The 18,175-nt window shown below is 41.4% G+C and overlaps 1 protein-coding gene across 1 annotated transcript in view; it reads right to left on the bottom strand.

Moving 5' to 3' along the window:
- Positions 1-64: 64 nt before the first annotated feature.
- Positions 65-18,175, bottom strand: part of DNAH10 (dynein axonemal heavy chain 10) — a 57,525-nt gene continuing 39,414 nt past the window's right edge. Inside the window, exons 55-78 of the mRNA XM_054220004.1 lie at positions 17,871-18,032; positions 17,146-17,320; positions 16,104-16,285; positions 15,199-15,335; positions 14,082-14,299; positions 13,493-13,714; positions 12,718-12,865; positions 11,924-12,203; positions 11,328-11,557; positions 10,348-10,621; positions 9,822-9,926; positions 9,116-9,270; positions 8,185-8,339; positions 7,756-7,942; positions 6,728-6,928; positions 5,318-5,527; positions 4,840-4,935; positions 3,925-4,096; positions 3,344-3,475; positions 2,691-2,902; positions 2,443-2,610; positions 2,003-2,183; positions 717-862; positions 65-245 (exon numbers count right to left, since the gene is read on the bottom strand). Coding sequence (XP_054075979.1) covers positions 99-245; positions 717-862; positions 2,003-2,183; positions 2,443-2,610; positions 2,691-2,902; positions 3,344-3,475; positions 3,925-4,096; positions 4,840-4,935; positions 5,318-5,527; positions 6,728-6,928; positions 7,756-7,942; positions 8,185-8,339; positions 9,116-9,270; positions 9,822-9,926; positions 10,348-10,621; positions 11,328-11,557; positions 11,924-12,203; positions 12,718-12,865; positions 13,493-13,714; positions 14,082-14,299; positions 15,199-15,335; positions 16,104-16,285; positions 17,146-17,320; positions 17,871-18,032 — 4,295 coding nt within the window. The 3' untranslated portion in view covers positions 65-98. The remainder of the gene's footprint in view (positions 246-716; positions 863-2,002; positions 2,184-2,442; positions 2,611-2,690; positions 2,903-3,343; positions 3,476-3,924; positions 4,097-4,839; positions 4,936-5,317; positions 5,528-6,727; positions 6,929-7,755; positions 7,943-8,184; positions 8,340-9,115; positions 9,271-9,821; positions 9,927-10,347; positions 10,622-11,327; positions 11,558-11,923; positions 12,204-12,717; positions 12,866-13,492; positions 13,715-14,081; positions 14,300-15,198; positions 15,336-16,103; positions 16,286-17,145; positions 17,321-17,870; positions 18,033-18,175) is intronic.

Raw genomic sequence — 18,175 nt, 5'->3', positions numbered from 1 at the left:
GATTCCCCTCTGCCCCCTCCCGGTCCCCCCCTTCCCCCCCCCCCCCAAAAAAAAAGCATTGGATTCTGTGGGAAAAATCTAGTGCCAGCTTCAAGCTGTCAGTCTGGATTCAAGGTGAGACAAACGCCCTGAAGGACCCAATGGGAAATGTGCTTTGTAGTGTAAAGATCAGCTTCAAAAACAAGGCCAAGGCCCATGGCGTTCCTTCTCTGGGAGGTTGTGTACACAGGTGTCCGGAGGGTGTTCTGAAAGAGCGTGGAGGAAAGAAGGACACTGAGTAGAGCCTGAAGTACTACATGAAAGTGGAAACAAGAAGGGCCTGTAGGAGAGATGACTGTCTTCAGCAATTCGCTAATTTTGTTATAAGTCTTAAGTATCTGATACCCAGAAAATGTAAACGTTCTTTTTGTCATTAACTGGTAATGGAAAATAATTAAGAGAGTAGTGGGAATATAGGAGTGTCCCAAGATGCCTGTTCCATTCCACCTGAATGGAAAAGAGGCAACAAATGTATTAACCCCCTTGCGCGTAACCCTGAGAAACTTTAGTGATGGCTAAGGTAAGGAGAAGTGTTAAACTGCACACTTTATATACTAGTGCTAATGATAAAATACTGCCGCTTGTGCTAAGCAGGAAGGGGCTACCAGCTACCGAGATGTGAAAAAGGAAGGAAGTTCCTAAGCTGATGGGCGGTTGTGTCCCCAGAGGGGCAGTACCTGGAGTTTGAGCCTGTGTGCTTCAATGGGGATGATCTTCAGAATGGGTAACTCCACCACCAGGACTCCGGGCTTGCTTTTGGCGAGGCAGCCGTGCTCTACGTCCCAGTCCGCTCCTTCCAGAAACAGACCAGAAACAAAGCAGCCTGTGCAGGCAGAAAATGCAACACCTCAGGTAAACTGAGCTACTAAAAAAAAAAAAAAAAAATCTGTGTACACGCTCCTTGGCGCGTACAGCCATGACAAGACACGCTACGTTTCAAACTGCAGCTCCACAGAGATATACTGATCTGTGGTGGTTTTATGATACAACTGTGACCTACCATGTTTAATTTTCTTTTTCAAATTAAAATTATCTCGCGCTACTTATGATAAACATTATTAGGAACAAATGCTGATTTGCTTGCAGTTTTCTTCCCCACAGTGGTGCCATCCTCCAGTTACTTGCCCAGGTAATAGCCAAATTGCAAGAGCTTTTTAACGCCCGTGGGACTGGCTCGTTAGATCATTTGGACAAAAGGGGAAGGGTTGGGATGGAGTTGCTCTAGTACAAATACCAAGAATTTTGATTAAATGTTAGTAAATAAAGAATAGTCTAGGTAAGCCCTTGAGGTGACTTTTATTTTTAACTGGGAGTTAGATTTAGCAAAAACAATCAGATGTTTTTTCCTCCTCTGTTCCCAATCAGGTCTAGTACTCAAAAGCATTGCTCAGCTGCCCCCTTTACACAGGGTTTGTTATATTTAGTAATTAGAGTGTTGCTAGTCATAGAGATTTCATAAAGATATATTTACACAATAAATCATACATATTTATATTTCCTTCTTGTTTAAATATATTTCAGTATATTATTTGTGGTGTAAATAGATCTTTATAAACCTGCTAGGATTGGTAATGTTCTAGCCATTCAGGAAAAAGTATGTATATGTATATGTGTATATATAGATAGATCTATCTAAGGGGATATAAGGAAGGGAGAGGTGTAAGTAAGTTCCATGCCCGTGAGTGAGAAGAGTTGAAGCAAGATCACATTTGTGTATGCGGGGGCTCAGCAGGAAAGCAGAAACCAGAACCCAGCTATTCCCAGCGTGAAATGTGGACCGTGACATGCAAACCCCCGGGTATTGCCTGCGGAGCTATAAGTAAGTTACTTACTTATAGCTTAAGTTACTTATAAGTTACTTACTTATAAGTAAGTTACCAAGTAAGTTACTCACTTGCCAGGCAATTTCTCTCACCAATTAACTACTTTATTATTTTTGCCAAATAATCATAAAAACACCCACCTTGAGTAGACCCTTCAGCGATGTCTTCTGCAGTCCTGTACGTGGTCACCTCTGTGTAGAGGGTAGAGTGATCCAGGGGCCACTTGTTCTTCCTGCAGGTGGCTTGAACGAGAGCCGTCAGGTAAGATTCTGGGATGTGCAGGCCTGAGAGCCACATCACCTTTGGCTCACACTCGTTAACCTGCAATCACCGAAGACAAACTGCAGCACCTGGGTGCTCCCACCACACCTGGTACTCGGCCCAGAGGCCAGCACTCTCACAGACTGGCCACTGGCTAGTCTGTCTTGCATCCATAGTTGTGCAACCATTCATTATCGTTCTAGGTGGTGACTGGCATGAGCAACTTGTCTAAAGCAGTGTGTGATCACTGACTTCTGCACCAATTTGCACAGCAAATCAAGCAGATAGAACAAAAAGCTTTCTGGAGCCACTCACTTACCCAGCTGGTGTACTGGTTATACCGCGCTCTAAAGAAAACAATCCAATTTGCGAGTGTTTTGAGCGTGTCGGGGGCTAGCCGCCGCCAGATTCCGGGAATCTGTCCATTAAAGAGAGCCCGAGCCACATCATCCAGTTCACTGCTCATTCCAACTTCCCCAGCCAAGGCCTGGAAAGACAGCGTCCGAGAGCCAGCCCCGGGCAGGTAAAGCCTGACTGATCTCCTCTGGTAGCTGGGCTTTTACTTACCCGTTGCAGTTCAGCCAACGACTTTGCCATTCGAATGATCAGCTTATTAAAACGTTCCAGTTCCTGCAGCAGCACCACAGTCGTAGGGGTTATCTCTGGTCCAAAACCTTTCCGTATCTGGTCAAGATCGAATACTTGCGGTATTTTGTTTTCTATATCCTTGGCAACATTTGCAATGTATTCGTCTCGACTAATTCTTGTACCAGTTTCACCTGAAACCAAGATGGTTTAGTGAGACTAAGTCTGCATAGGTTACCCCTTCAATTATTAATTGTCTAAGAACTTTGAGAGCTGACTCACCTTTTTGCAGCAAAGTCTCCTGCTCTGCACTGACATTTGCACCAGAAGCTCCCGCCTGCCTCAAACTCTCTCTGGGCATGAGCTGAACTACTCCTATGCTGGCGGGGCCAAGTCGTTCAGCTGCTTCGCTCACCTGGGCCCCACTGTCCCAGAGGCCAAGACACAATCCCATCGTGTCCCCCCCCGGGGATCGGGCACCTCCCCACACAGGATGCAGGCAGCAGCAGCCGTGCCAGGCCCCGGTACCCTGGGGCAGGCTGTGGCACGGCTGGTGTCACAGTCCCTGGGACAAGGAGCTCGCCACTTCACTATTTGTTATTTACAAAACCAACGCAAAGTAATGGCGACCATACCTGTTTGAGGCTGCAGCTCAAGAAGCTGAGACCACATATCGCGAACTGCTTGTGTGTAATAGCCAATCTCAGCATTTGCGTGAAGGCCAAACACCTCTGGAGTATTAGCAAGTGGCAGAGATTCTATCGCCTCTGCAATACAAAAATAGGCTTCGTAAGGATGCGCTATATTAAACCACAGCTACCAGGCAGAAAAGAATACTGCAGAACATTCCTTGAGTGATTTTTGTTATTACTCTGCTTGCAAAAAACCAAATGCTATAGCTGGTGTTGAAACACTGCAAGGAGTGAATAAGGATGAAAGCTTAAGCGCACACACACACACACTAACAAGCCATTTACCTGGGTGTGTTAATTTTTTTTTAAAGAAATGAGGAGCCGGCTGGTAAGCTCACATTGCAAGGGGCTGCTCACCTAAAGAACAGTATCATCAGCGGATTATAACATCACAAGACAAACACACTTGATGCCTGAAGTTCCTTTCAACTTCTCATACCCAGCCATGGACAGACGGAGAGAATGCATACTGTAAGTAGACTTTTCTTAATGCTAACTTACGTGGCAGGAAAAGCACTTCTTACCAACAAAGTCATCTTTTACAGTCCCTTGTGGAATTTTATAATCAACCGTGTCGTTTTTATAAAAATGAAACACTTGGAATGTGTCAAATATGAAATCACCAAGGTACTCATCCATATAGACGGTCAGAATGCGACGATCAAAGCTATCAATTGCACGCCCACCATACATGACCTAGAAATTAGTTACATCGATATTATAGCACTGGGTTTTGAGGCAGCAAATACAGTTAACAATCACTGAAAGGTCCAAAACACTCTTCGCTTTTACAGTGACTCATGGTATGACACCGTCTCCCTTAAGGGATACCGAGTACATCTTCTCTAAGCCACTCTCAAGGGGGAACAAGCAGCAACTATTTGGACTTACTCTGGAGATGGCTGCTGTGCGCCACTCCTAATAACCGGCCTGGGTGATTTATGTGCAACGGCACCTTCCTGAGGTACCAGCTCACGCTCAGCTGTGATTAAGTGCTGCAAAATAACAGTTCCCTGTAGGATATCATGTCACAGCAGCTACACAGACATGGCCAGCTACTACACAGCACATATCACATACAGCACTGCAAGAGCTTTAGAAATCTGTTTGTACAACTCACATCAGTCACACCCCACTGTACTAATAATACCATAAAGTTGTGCTGTTCAATACCTTTCATCAGAGGATCCCAAGGGCGCTCTCACTCAAAATTAATTAAGCACCATAACTCCCCTGTTGTGCAGTTGCACACAATAGCCCGATTTCATTGAGACAATGAGATTAAGTGACTTGCTCAGGGCTACACAGGAGTTTCAAGACAGCCCAGGAGAGATTCTCAGCCAGTTTTACTTGATGATACCACCCATGCAGAAAGGAAGCTTCATTTATCTAGATTTTTTTACTATCAAGTGTTCCTGAGTGACGTTGTAGGCACTCACCTCACCAATAAGATATTTGAGACTGCTCCAGGGGATTTTATCATCATTTTGTCGGAAAGCTTTTGTCATGTATGTGTTAAGAATTTCCATGCAGACCTAATAAAGTTGTTGGAACATGTGAGATAAGAAGATTCATAAATCATCCATACATATCCATAGCTTTTACTTAACGTAGTTCTTGTTTAAAAACTAACAATCATTTCTTTCTCAAGTAATCAAAAAGTTAAGTGTAAATCCTCTTAAGAAAATAAACCCATAAGAGAGGCAAAATAAACATGAATGATTGGGAAATCTGATTAATTTTTAGTGGCGAAAATTGGCATTATAGAAGATTGGGAGTCTACGTGCGTCCACAGCAGCAGAAAAAAATGAGGCAAAATGTTATTGTGAGAAAGGATTTAAGCTGGGTAAATTACATGTTTTCAAAAGTAATCGGAGCAACTCAAGAATATAAGAGCAGTTGTTATTATTTTCTTACCTGGAAATCAGATTCATTAAAATCATATGGCACATTCCAGCCAACCTTCCCAAACTTCCTTCTCTCCTGAACCACAGCGTGGAAAAATGCCAAGACGTAGACTAAGGATTTAAAGGCAGGATGTGGGCACTGCTCTAAGGCTTCTTCGGGAATTTTGAAGTAGGTGGCTCTCATATTCAGTTTCAGACCATTAGGTGGTTCTGTCACAACCTACCAAAATAATTAGGGAAGCCAGCAATGACGGGGTAGCCTCAGGAAAATAAGCTGTAAATATATCACGCTCTCGAAGTGAGCTATACAACGCAAGCTTGAAAATTTTGAACAGCTTTCCAAATTCATATCAATATGGATTTTTTTCTTAAGTAAAGACATGAAATAGACCTTTGAAGTTTATCAAGGTAAACGCACATATGTGAAGAGAAACTTGATATTATTTTAGAAATAGTCATGTTATTGAAAAGTCATTAATATTTATCATACTTGAAGATCTAATTTACTGAAATATTACCAGTATTTTACATGTTTTGGTGTGTCCTACCTATCAGCACAGTGACATGCCTTAACAGTCCTTAATATGGCTTTACTGATGACCAAACCGAGGCAGAGCCAGCTTCCTGGCAGCTCTGTCAAAGCGCTGTAAAACCTTTGCTCTCACTGCTCATGGCTAGACCTAGCAAGTGCATATTTGCAGCCTTTTAAAGATACATTCATGCTCGCTTCTCCCCAGGGCAGCACTAAGCACTGCTGGAGGTGAATACCCCAGAGCTGTCATTGACACACTAGAGCACATATCGGGTGGATCTGTCATGCCACTGCTTTCAAATCTGCGAAATAAAATGATTATGTTTACTGGACTGGTTCACCACAACACAAGTAAAGCAGCCATAGAAAAGAACATTAGCACAGCACCATGGCTTGTGCCTTCAAAATAATCAGCTCAGCTTGCTTGTGATAAATGCTGCAGCCTGAAGTAGCAGCTGGAAACCATTATCCTATTACGATGTCTGCTCCACTGGCACTATTGCCAGGTGAGACAGAGACCTCAGTTCTGCACTTCAGCATCAGGACTGACAGGACTATTTCTGTCTCTCTGGATATTCCTCGCTTGCGGTGGCAGTTGAAGCTAAAGATCGTTTGTCACATTTCCAGGTTTACTCACAAACCTCTACTCTGAAATAACTGCTTCAGAAAACAAAAAATGATGAACAGCTTTCACCCAAAGGAAAGACCCCCACAAGACAAACAGGATGATGGAATAAGGATTTGGTTTATAAAGACAAAAAGCTGGTACATACAGCCCAAGTCAATATGCTGCATTCAGGCCACACTCCCCCCAAAGCCAGTCCGTTCAGCTGAACAAGAGTGGCAGGATATGCCCTCCCGAGTTGGGGTTTCCCCACTGCACGCTACCTTTAAGGACTTCTGCAGTATTCCAATTGGGAAGCCTTTGGTCGGGTCAGTAGTCAGCCAGAGGCGAAAGTCTGGATGAGGCTTTGTAATTTTCTCCAGGGCCTTCTCCAGATTGATAAGCCACTTCACCAAAAGGTGACAGTTCTGCAGCATTAGCCACTCTCCACGAACCACCGCATCCTCCAGCATCTGCAAAGCAATCTTAAGGGAGGGAAGAAACTGTCTGTGAGTAACACTCCCTCTATCCTGTACGCAAACTAACTCCGATGGGTTAGTGCCATGGATGTCTTCCAGCTAGCAAGCACACTCAGCCTTTTAGTTAGTTTTAGTAGACTTACCGGAATGCTCCTGGCTGAGAACAGACCTCTTCCAATACCACAAGAAGCTGCTTTGAGATGCTTTTTTTTTTAAATCTCATTAATTCCTTTTAAAATTAAAAGTCATGCAGAGCACTGAAGTATTTCAAAACAGTACAGGAGTGTGCATGGCCCAGAAGAGGGTGAAGATCAGAGCCTAGGAAATGGTGGTCTAAATGATTCTGACAGGAGTTCTCCCACTGACTGAATTCACAGCAAATTCAGTTGGCTGCTAAGCTTTGGCCATCCCTGCCTTCGTGTCCGTAACAAAAGGGAAAGCTACAGGAAAGACAGAATGAGCAGCAGGATATTTTTTTGGTAATAAACACTGTGACTTCCAATCAGTTAGTGTCCATACACAGAGACATTGATTAACCTTTGAAAGGCTGCAGAGTAACACCTTTTCAGCTCAACTATTGTTCAGCAGGCGACAATATCATTCTGATTCTGAATCAGCCAATCAGCCAAATGTCCTCTTTCACATTACCGGAAAGCATTATTCCCAAGCTGGAAAATTGCACGCTAGGTCTGAACCACAAAGTAACTCCCTTTAAAATGGAGCCGGCCTTTGGAAAGGAAATTTGAACAGGCCCACAACACGAGGAGTATGATTTGCAATTAACACATTAACTTGCTGCACACAGCGCCTCCCCACCCTCCCACCCAAGTTACCTTTTCTTGGCCTTGTCCCATGGCTAGGAATTTGAGTCTATCATCTCCTCCAAAGCCTGTCTTCTCGGCCAGTTTCATGAGGTCACTGACGGGATCAGAGCCAGGACTTAAGATAAAAACAACTGGTGAGTAAGGACTGCTCTGCTCAAAGACAGCTTCAAAGCTGATCACAGGGGGCTGCACATACCTGGTAGGAAAAGAAGCACAACAAACGGCTAATTTACACAAGAGCGGCCATCTTGTGTAAAAGATTACTTTTACACAAACATCAAAGCTTACTGCAGACTACACATGGAAATGATATGGAGACAAATCACGCTCTGTTGTTTAGGCAAATTACAAAGTCATTTACATAGTTGATTACAACTCCAGTTCTATGGGAAATACCCGAATGGTGTGGTTCGGATTTGAAAGAAGAGGGTGACTTACTTCTCACTCATTGTCAGAGTAACATAGTCCATTACTGCCCGATACAGCCTGTCCACTCGGAAACACCGTAAAAGTAGGAGTTTCTGAAAGTGTGTGAGATTGTTCTGGTACTGCATAGGGAATGGCATCTGCTCCAGAGCATCTGTACCATACCACTGGCAAGAAAAGATGGGAGACAATGCCAATGGATCAAATGGCTCTATCAATGAAATTACTAGGAAAGCAGACAAAAGCACTGCGATTAATGAGGGGCCAAGAAACACAAGAAAAACAAAGAATAAAGTCAATCAGCTCCAAAGAAATATTAAAAGATTAAATGAATGCAAAAAATTCAGCTTTTCCAGTTTATACTCTATGTCCAGAAACACATTTGTGCTTTCATTTTATGTCAAGTAATTTTCTGAAGATGCAGAAAATAGCATCTCAGGCAAAAAGTATTAACAGATTGCTTACAGAAAGACTTCTTATAAAGCAAGAAGACATGGAATGAAACTAAAGGCAGAACAAAGGAAAGTCTGTGTTTGTAACTAGCCTATAGAACTCACTGCCACAAGAAGATCAAAGTACAATTTAGCAGTACAAAAAGTAACAGTGAAATGTTGACTGTTGAAATCAACAGCTAAAATTCCTCTGACTTCAACAGGGCAAATGAATCATGTAAGGCATTAGACTAGAAAATTAAAAAAACCTACAGTATACCAGGGAAGATTTTTGGGTTAGTTTTGGTGGTTTTTTTTAAATAATAAGAGCTTAATTCTTCTGGAAATAAGCCAATCCCTAACTGAGGTCAAGAAGAAAAGCAAGGCCTTGACAGAAAAAGCCAGTGGTGACATGCCTCCTGCCGAGTGCTATGGCACATTGCATCATACTTGAATGTTTAATACCAGAAGAAAAACAAGGAGGGAGACCAGGATTGCAGAAAAGCACGTACATTTTTCCATACATCTGGATTATTTTCCACATCATCTGGAAGAGATTCAAATTTCTCAGGAAATAGTTCAGACAAGCGAATTAGGTCTTCCCAGCCTTGATCTGGAAGCCAAGCATACGGTTTCTTTCGTGCACTCTTCTCCAGGGAAATATTGCCTAGTCACATTCAGAAACCAGAGTGAATGTCCATGTCGTAAATTCTCCAATACATGACCACACATACAGTCCCACTGCACACAGAAACCAACTGGAAATTTGTTTCTGGAAGCACTCTAAGATTAAACTGGTCTGCTAAAGAAAAGATGGCATTTTACAAGTGCTTGCAAAAGCCAGAGTTTTATCTTTGCAAACATTTCTAAAACTATTTATACATAGTCAGAAAATAACTAAGATTATTTTCTCAGGTAACATCCTAACAATTAGCTATGTGAGATTTGTCAACAGCTGCAGAGAAAGATTAGCCTCTTCACTGTTTAACCAAGTGAAAAAAATAGAAATAGCAGAATCCACAACTTCCATAAACCAACACAGTTCAGCTATCTTCAGTGGCTTCTCTAGGTGCTAGCTTCACAGCAAATCGTATCTAGTCAAAAATCTATCTTCGAAAGATCTTTCAGCTATTTGTACGTATAGCTATATATTTATATATAACTATTCACTTCACCTTTATGTATAACTATATAATTATATATAAATATTCACTCTACCTTTCAAAAAGAACTCAAGTTCTTCTTGTGGAACTCTGCCATCAGCTTGTTCTATCTTGACAGTCATATTAAAGGAGAACAGTAACTTGTGTCTCTCAAACAAACCTACGTTAAAAGGACAATATTTTCAAAAATCAACTGCTAAAACTTGTGGAACTGCAGCAGTCTTTAAATCTGCATTCTGCATCTGGTCACCCCACAAAGATCAGGATGATCAAAGATGGGGCTTTGGATCAGGCTTAAAGAGTCAAAACAGCATCTGTGAGGTACATCCAGGGATGGGAGATCCATAGCTGCGTTTCACCATTAGTATTAAGAAAACCATTTCTTTAAAAGTTACATTGACAATATGCATAGTTTCTTCAAACAGAAACAACAGGTAGTAAAGTGTAAATGGGGACCAATGCTGAAAACTGAACATTGTGCATTCACTGGTAACTTGCCTCTGATGTAAACCAACTGAAGGCACGGCTTTTAACGAGCATTTGCACATCACAGTATCAGCCCATCACTAAATTGCACTAACCTGTGCAGCCATAGTTATAGGTGTTGAAAGTCAGCGTATCCATGATGTTTTTTAACCTCTTCGGAAGAATAGGACTGGGCATTGATTTACGAAGAGAGAGTCCAAAAACCTCTAAGAAGGAGACCAGTGAGTACTGATACATGATGTTGACATGGGCCATTTCAGACAAAACGGAGAATAAAATGGCCCCTCTCCTGGCAGCTGGTCTGTAGCCATCTCGAAGACGATCAATATCCACTGCCGTTGTCTCAGCCAGTTTCAGTTTTTCAATCACCTAGTCGTACATTGATTTTACACACCTGTAATTACTGCACTGATCCATAGTATGTATATTATATCACAATCATCAGAGCTATTCAGTGCCTGCCTCTCTATGTTGACTTTATAGGGGATCTGGGCAGGTAACCCCAAAGAAGTAGTATGAATTGTAAAAATCAGAAGGTAGAGAAAATTAATCCCACCCTATATATTTATGAAAAGTAAAGGTAAAGATTTACACAGAATCATGGAAATACTGTGGGAAAAGCCCTCTGGGGATCTTTAGTTCAACTTTCTGCCCAAAGCTGGATTATGACCACCACTAAAGCAGGTCAGCTGTGGCTTTGTCTAACTACAGCCTGAAAACCTCCAAGAATGGAGATTCTACATCCTCTCTGAGTAACAAATGTATTAATTTTTCATTTCAGATCTGATACAATACAAGACAAAGGTTGTTCCAGAGCTAAAAGAAATATATCACATGCTCTTTGCTTTAGAACTGTAAGCAACCCTTTGATCCTGATAAGGACTTTTCTGAAAATAGGATTTGGTCCTCTGCTGCAATAAAATACTGCCCAACACTGAAAGATGCAACATACTCATGAGAAAACATTCCATTTCCTTTCAAACTAATTCGTAGCTTCAACAGTGAAAGATGAAGCACAATATAAAAGGAAGAACGATGTTCCATTACATCCTTCCAAAAAGCCCAGAGTCGGTACCTCAGTAGCTTTGTATTTTGTCTCTTCCAGGGTTTGCACCAAGTCCAAGTTGTCCAACATGTTTCCTGTGGAAGATGTCAGTTCCTGAAGGAGAGAGTCTTCCAGATCTTTCAGTAAGTTTCTGTTCTCACTTGTCTCCTGGATGAGTTGTTCTCTCTGTTCTTCCAATTCCCTTCTTTCAAAACCTGTGATGACGCTGAGCAACTGATCCTCTAGGCCCTTTAGTGTAACTACAGATACAACACATGTACACAGCACAAAGTCTTTTTTTAAAAACAAGGAGAACTTTCACAAAACTTATTTCATCTCGATCATCTCACAAAACTACAGCAATGCAACAGAGTGACTTGATTAATAACTCTATATCTTAATTCTACCAAAGCATCCTAACCTGACAGGTGCAAGAAGAGATAGTTAGCTCAGTTTCAGATTAGAGGAGAAACGTGAGAAGGATTTTCTGTTAAATCAGATGCTAAGTATATTCATAAAATATTAATTTTTTAGAGTTTCAGTGCTGTTTCAGACAAACACCCAGGCCCTGAATGCACACTACAGCATAATCACTACTTTGTTACTAAATACACACTTTCGCTTACCTGTATAATTGATAACCATAGCTTTGCCAAACACAGAGGGAGAATACTTTGGGTTCGATAATTTGGTGTTTAGGTACAATCTAAAATTACTGTCATAGTCAACCTCTTTGTCACCCAAGACAACGAATGTTCGCCCCTGTGCAACTTTGATATTCTTCTCTAAGACATTGTCTATCACAGGATCAATGTATTCATCAACACCGTGCAACAAGAAAGGGCTTCCATACTTTATGGCCAGTTCTAGTTGTTTAAGGAAATCTGGGTCATTAAAGGAAGCTATCTGCAAGAGAATAATGGGAAGATATGAAAAGAGAACTGATATTCAATTTGCTGAACATTATTATTTTACAATTGTTGCCAGCATTAATGAAATTTGCTCTTTGTTGCTTTTTGTCTTTCTTCTTACAGATGATGTAAACTGCACTGATACAAAACAGTAGATGTGCTTTTTCTTTTCTGATCAGTTGAGAATAATTTCCATTTGCAGTGCTATTCTTCGAAGTTCAACTATGCCTCTGTTAATTGTCCTACATGAAAACTCCATCCTGGAGCATCTACAGCACAATCTACACCAGCCTTTTGGTTATACTGTTTCTTCATGACTATGGCTGGCCAAAATCCCAAACAATCTATCAGTCCTAAAATATTGAAAGTCACGTGAACACTGAGATGCACTATCTATTTTAGAGACACAACAGCCAACACATTTGTCAGGACACAATCGGTTCCCCATTCAAGGTGACAGATATTTATGCAGCTTTTAAAACAACCAGTAAGTGGTCATTTATCTTTACCCTCAAGTTATTTTTTTTTTCTTTCTTCTTAATCCAATGTAACGCCTGCTGTTGTGGGTCAATACAGAGCGGGAATCGGCTTGCATATGTTGTCAGGATGCCATTCTGGACAGAGAGCTCATCTGGAGGCAATCCTTGGGAAACCCACCTGGGAATGGAATTGATCAAATACCAGGCTGTGACAAAAACTCGATGGGAAAGCAGCACATTTCATTGTCAGTAAAATTATGCAATTCATTGAGACACTATTTAGACACGCAAGGAAACATATAGTGTATGTGATTGTGAGAACAGTGTCAAAACTCCAACTGACTCAGACATTGTCTGAGTCATTTGTAACTACACCACTCCAAATACGGACTTGCATTTGGTGAGTAATCCTGCAGTAGTTGATGTATAGGCTACCTGGGCATGGGTTTCATTCCAAACTCATTGAAATAAATGAAAAGATTCCTGTTGGGCTCTGGGTTGAACACATATTATAGATAACTCCTTTAGAAATCTCCTAAAAAGGTATTATATGTGTCTAGGTGCAGTGAATATCCCTGGACTGTAAAGTACAATGGTTTGTTATAAAAATAGCCTCTTCTGCTAACCAGAAGAAAAATAATTTGTCTCCTTGCCATCTTTGAGACATGAGAGTAAAATGGGCGCTCTCTGGTAATGGCTGTGCACCGCCACCCACAATGCCAGTCCTATGCTACAGATTCAGAATTCAGACTCCCACTTTACGATTTCACACTCAGTAATCACTGGGCTTCTTGACTGGACATACCTGCTAACCTCCACCTCATTAGTCAGGAGGCTTTCTAAGCTAAATGGTTGACTGAGAGGAATCTCTCGTGAGAGGATATCTTCTTGCCACACTTGATAGATCATTTCATTACGGAACTCCCAGCTGAATGCTCCTTCATAACTCAGAAAGGCAGCACAGAGTAGACAGTCTCCAAGCAGCTTCACCTTTCGTATTTCATAGTCCTCTAATTCCTTTGTCCACCTGATAGAATTATAAGGGAATCCCGGGTCAGTCTATACCAGGTAGATGAGTGCAGAATTTCCAGCTGCTGCTACTTTAGATATAGGTTGAGACAGACCCCCAAATTTACAATCAGTTGTTCTCTCGCTATTATGATGGCCACAGACACCAAGTTGATCTCAACATTCTTCCATTTAATCTGAGTTCACCTTTTTCTTCTGCACTAAAAACTGTTGTTGTTATTTTTCAAGAGCTAATGGATATTAGCTTAGAACAGATATTAGCCGTTCTCAGTAACAAACATCATAGGAAGTGACATTTCCAAAAATGTTTATCCCCGGCACATGATCCTCTGATGTCAAAAACGTTCCTCTGAATCTAGACTTACCTCTTGTTTTCAGATCTCAAGCCAAAGATGAGCTTGTCAGCAGCCTCTAATCTTCTCTGCATAATCTCTGCTTCTTCTTGTAACTGTTTGTTTTCTTTTATTGCCTCTTCATATTTTTTCCCCAAAGCTTTAAGCTCCTCCTGAATGGTAGCCAACTCGGCCTTTATCTTTTCTAGTTCGCGCTTACTTAAGTAATAGTTCCGTTCTAGCCTAGCCACCTACATTACAGTATGAAGGAAATAAAAGAGTATGAGAGGAAAGAAGGGCTTTGGAGAGAAGTTTTAAGTTCTTAGATTTCATTTGGCTATTTCACATATTTCAAAGGGACCTGGTAATAAACAGCATAAGCCAAAATAACTGGCATTGTTTCTCACCCACCTCTCCCCATCCCAAATATATACATCATGGTATGATACTGCGGTTTCAAAGCAGATAAATCTCCTAGAGTTTTTCATCCACAAGGTATAATATTAAAGCATGTGAGCAGTCCTGCTGACATTGGAGGTCAGCAGGACTCTCATCCTGTCACAAAAGAGTAGGTTTGTCTGCATAATAATAACAACAATATTAAGACCTCAAAAATAGTCAGACTCATCATCTAGTGAAGATACTTGCTCAGTAGCCAGCTGTATATAATAACCTTTTCTTGAAGAAAGTATCCCAGTATCATCTGTTGGGCATTAGATTTCCTTTGGTAATACAGCTAACTTTCCAGTCATTCTAAATCAAAAGGTCTGTGCTTAAGGGACATGGATGTTGTCTACTACTGAGCTCTGCTCTGTGCAAATGTCACGTGTTTTGAAGTCCGTTTTCAGTAAACAGCTATAAACTGTGTTTTCCTAAGCACTTTAGATTATAAAATTCCAACTGAACATGTTCCTCCCCCCTCCTTCAAGCACTGGCAGGAATGGGAACCCACATCCCAGCATCATGACACAAAAAACACAGCAATTTATAACTGAGTACCTGCTTCACTCCTACTGCAATAGCTCTCCTAAACACCTCTTTTTAAACACTTCAAAGAGGAGAAACGGGCAGTCTACAAAATTGTCGAGTATTATTTTTCTCATCAAGATCATGCTTCATCCTCCTCTGAGTTTGCATCTACAAACTTTACCTTTTCTCTCTTCGGCTTGACTTCTTTAACTACATCACAGTAGCTCATCACTGCATCAACAAACTTTAACATTCCCAGTCCTGCTCTGCTAACAAGTTCCATTTCATTAAAGCTAGTATTAAGATTCTTTAACAGACCTAAATGGGCAAACACAAAAATATTGCAAGTGAGTTGAATTACAGTGCAGAAATCCTCAGAAAAATAGCTTTCCCTACCAGCAATATTGAGCAATGCTGTGACAGACAATATGAAACATTTGTCAGAATATTAAAGAGACTCAGACCCTAAGACGAAGCTACGGGGCTGTAGCAATACAAGCACAATATTGCTAGGGATTTCTCAAGTTCTTTCTCCATGAAAGGCGTGCATTCAGGAGGTGATCAGCATGTCTGAGGATCGTGGTTTGTTTTCTCTGCAGCAGTCAGACACACTTTTCTTCAAAGAGCCAAATCCCCCTCTTAATGGAACTACTCTGGATTACATCCTAATGAGCATGTGCAAAGTTTGGCCCATAAGCTTTAGATACAGCTTCTCTTCTTTCCACTCTGCATACATCACATTTTAATTGCCACCACATGGATGAGATCGTAATTCTACTAAAAGTGGGTAAAAGCAGATAGCAGGCCTGCTCAGGTATACTGTTTGTTTCTTGCCTGCTCTAAACCAGAGTGTGTAAGACCCTAGCTAAGGTATAAACTGGATGTAAAACATAGCAAAAGGTCTTTTAACTCTGAAAAATCCACTCATCCCAACAGTGCAATGTCTGCAGCTTTGTGGACAGCGTTGTCTCCTTGCACAAAGTGAATCCCACCCTCCCAAATAACACTGGAAGGATTGCCACTGACATGGCTAATCACATTAAGAAGAACCTGCACTCATTCCAAGTATACAGATCAGTAATTTACCTCGGACAGATTTCACTTGGCTCTGAGTAATTCCGTCAAAATCTATCTCCATCAGAGATCGCAGGAAATTTGCTTCAGACATCATTGCTTTGGCTGTCTTCCAGTTTAATTCTTTGTAACCTCTGATTATAAGAACACATTCCAAAACAGCCTGCACCTGCTTAGGGGGTTTTGCAAAGGATCTAGAAAACAGATGAAGACAACAGTAGGAAAAGGAGGAGACAAAGCACATTATGCCAGACACGGGTACTCGTTAAGAGAGTCATTGCAATACAGCAAGAACTAGTACATAAGACATCCTACGCAAAGTGAAAAAGATAACCCAAGCCAGACAAGAAATTATTAACTAGTCAAAAGCTCAAAACTGATTCTTGTATTCAGACAATTTGATCAATGAAATACTAAAGGATTTCAACAGTGGAAGACGTAAAACACTGAGCCATGATATTCTTCCCTAGGGCAGTGAAGCAGCTGTCCCTTGGGAGAAGCAGTACAGGAAGAATCCAGAGACCTATAAGAGAAAGGAAGCTAAAAAAGTGTGGCAGGGTAGGAAGAGCCATTGCTATTTTGGGGAGAGCCAAGGACTGGATGTGCTTTCATATCTATTCCCAAACACAAGATGTACTGTAAAAACACAGGAAAAAGTTAATGCAGCAGAGAAATACATTTTCATGCTATCAAAGCATCCCTGAAAAATAATGCGTATGTGCTACTGGTATTCACACAGAATAAAACCAGAGGAGGAACGAAGGGGTTTGGACAGCCACTGCTCAGGCAAAAAAACATAGCAGTTCCTAGTCACAGGGTAGAGAATTATGGGGAAGACATCAAACAAAGGAGTGTAAGAACAGGCTTGAGGGAAAGTCCTGGGTTAAGAATCAGGGGATTCTGTTGTGACCTCTGCACCCAGACAACTGATGCCCTGACCTTTACCCACACACCATGCAGGTGAGAAAGGTGAGGCTAAGGTTCAGACCCTGCAAACAAGGGCGTCTCAGTGAATTTCCAAGAGTTTACGCTACTGCACATCCAAATGAGTCACCTGATTTCAGTAACATCAGACTTGTCAAGCTTCTGAAGCTCCAGTTTGGCAGCTTCTAAAATAGGCATGACTTCAGCCAAAGCTGCCTCAGCAGCTGCCTTCTCCGTAGCAATAATCTTATTCTGTTCCTCTATCTCCACAGCTTTTTCTTCAGCCAGTTTTTTCTTCTCCTCAGCTAGGAATTATAAAGGCAGGACCATAAATGGATTACTCAAATTTGTATACAGAACATATAATAATATAGATTTGCTCTTGGCTGAAAATCAGAAATTGCCACCAACTCAGTACCTTTTTGTTGCTAGCTTGCCAATGTTTACAGTTCTATCACCAGGCTAGGAACACTGTTAGTGTTCCACACAAGAGCGCACATAATCTCTTTTGCTCCCATGCTTCCCTCTGTTTTTCATCTAATAGTAATTTTCTGAATCAGAAAGTCCCTTTCTTGCTAATGCCTCTTTCCCATGTTACGTCCTACACCTTGGAAAGGGAAGACAAGGGCAGGAGAATATAGCATTGAGTTGTGTAACGTACTGTAGGCCAAATATATTGCAAAGATGGCAATCTGAGCAAGATAGGGGACCTACTCTTCTAGCATGACACTGGATCAGCACAGATAGAACAAGAAGGTTACCTCTAGAAGCAGATGGAGCTCTTAGACAGTTGTGTTGGGTCAACCCAACACAACACAGACTAGGTGAGGCTTGCTTAGCCTGTAAACTACCTACCTACTTCTGTGTTTGCTGAAATCTCTTGTAATAAAGCTTCACAAGCAGCTGCTTTTTCTGCTAACACAATCTTTTGCTCAGCAAGTTTCTTGTTCAGCTCAACCAGCTGTATACTAGCTTCCTTCAGTTTAACTAAGCCGCCATCCAGCCGTTTACATTGTGCTAGGTAGAAAATAAAGGGAGAAACATTAGAGATTCATTGATTGTGTCCTATCACACAGCAATAAACAATCTCACAGAAGGTAAATATGCTTATAGATGCATTTTGTGGCAAGGCAACCTCACTTAGCAAAGAAAAATGACTC

This window comes from Rissa tridactyla, chromosome 13 (genome assembly GCF_028500815.1).
Source record: "Rissa tridactyla isolate bRisTri1 chromosome 13, bRisTri1.patW.cur.20221130, whole genome shotgun sequence".
NCBI classification, from domain to species: Eukaryota; Metazoa; Chordata; class Aves; order Charadriiformes; family Laridae; genus Rissa; species Rissa tridactyla.
The sequence above is the reverse complement of the archived record's forward strand: the minus strand, read 5'-3'. Positions and strand labels throughout refer to the sequence as shown.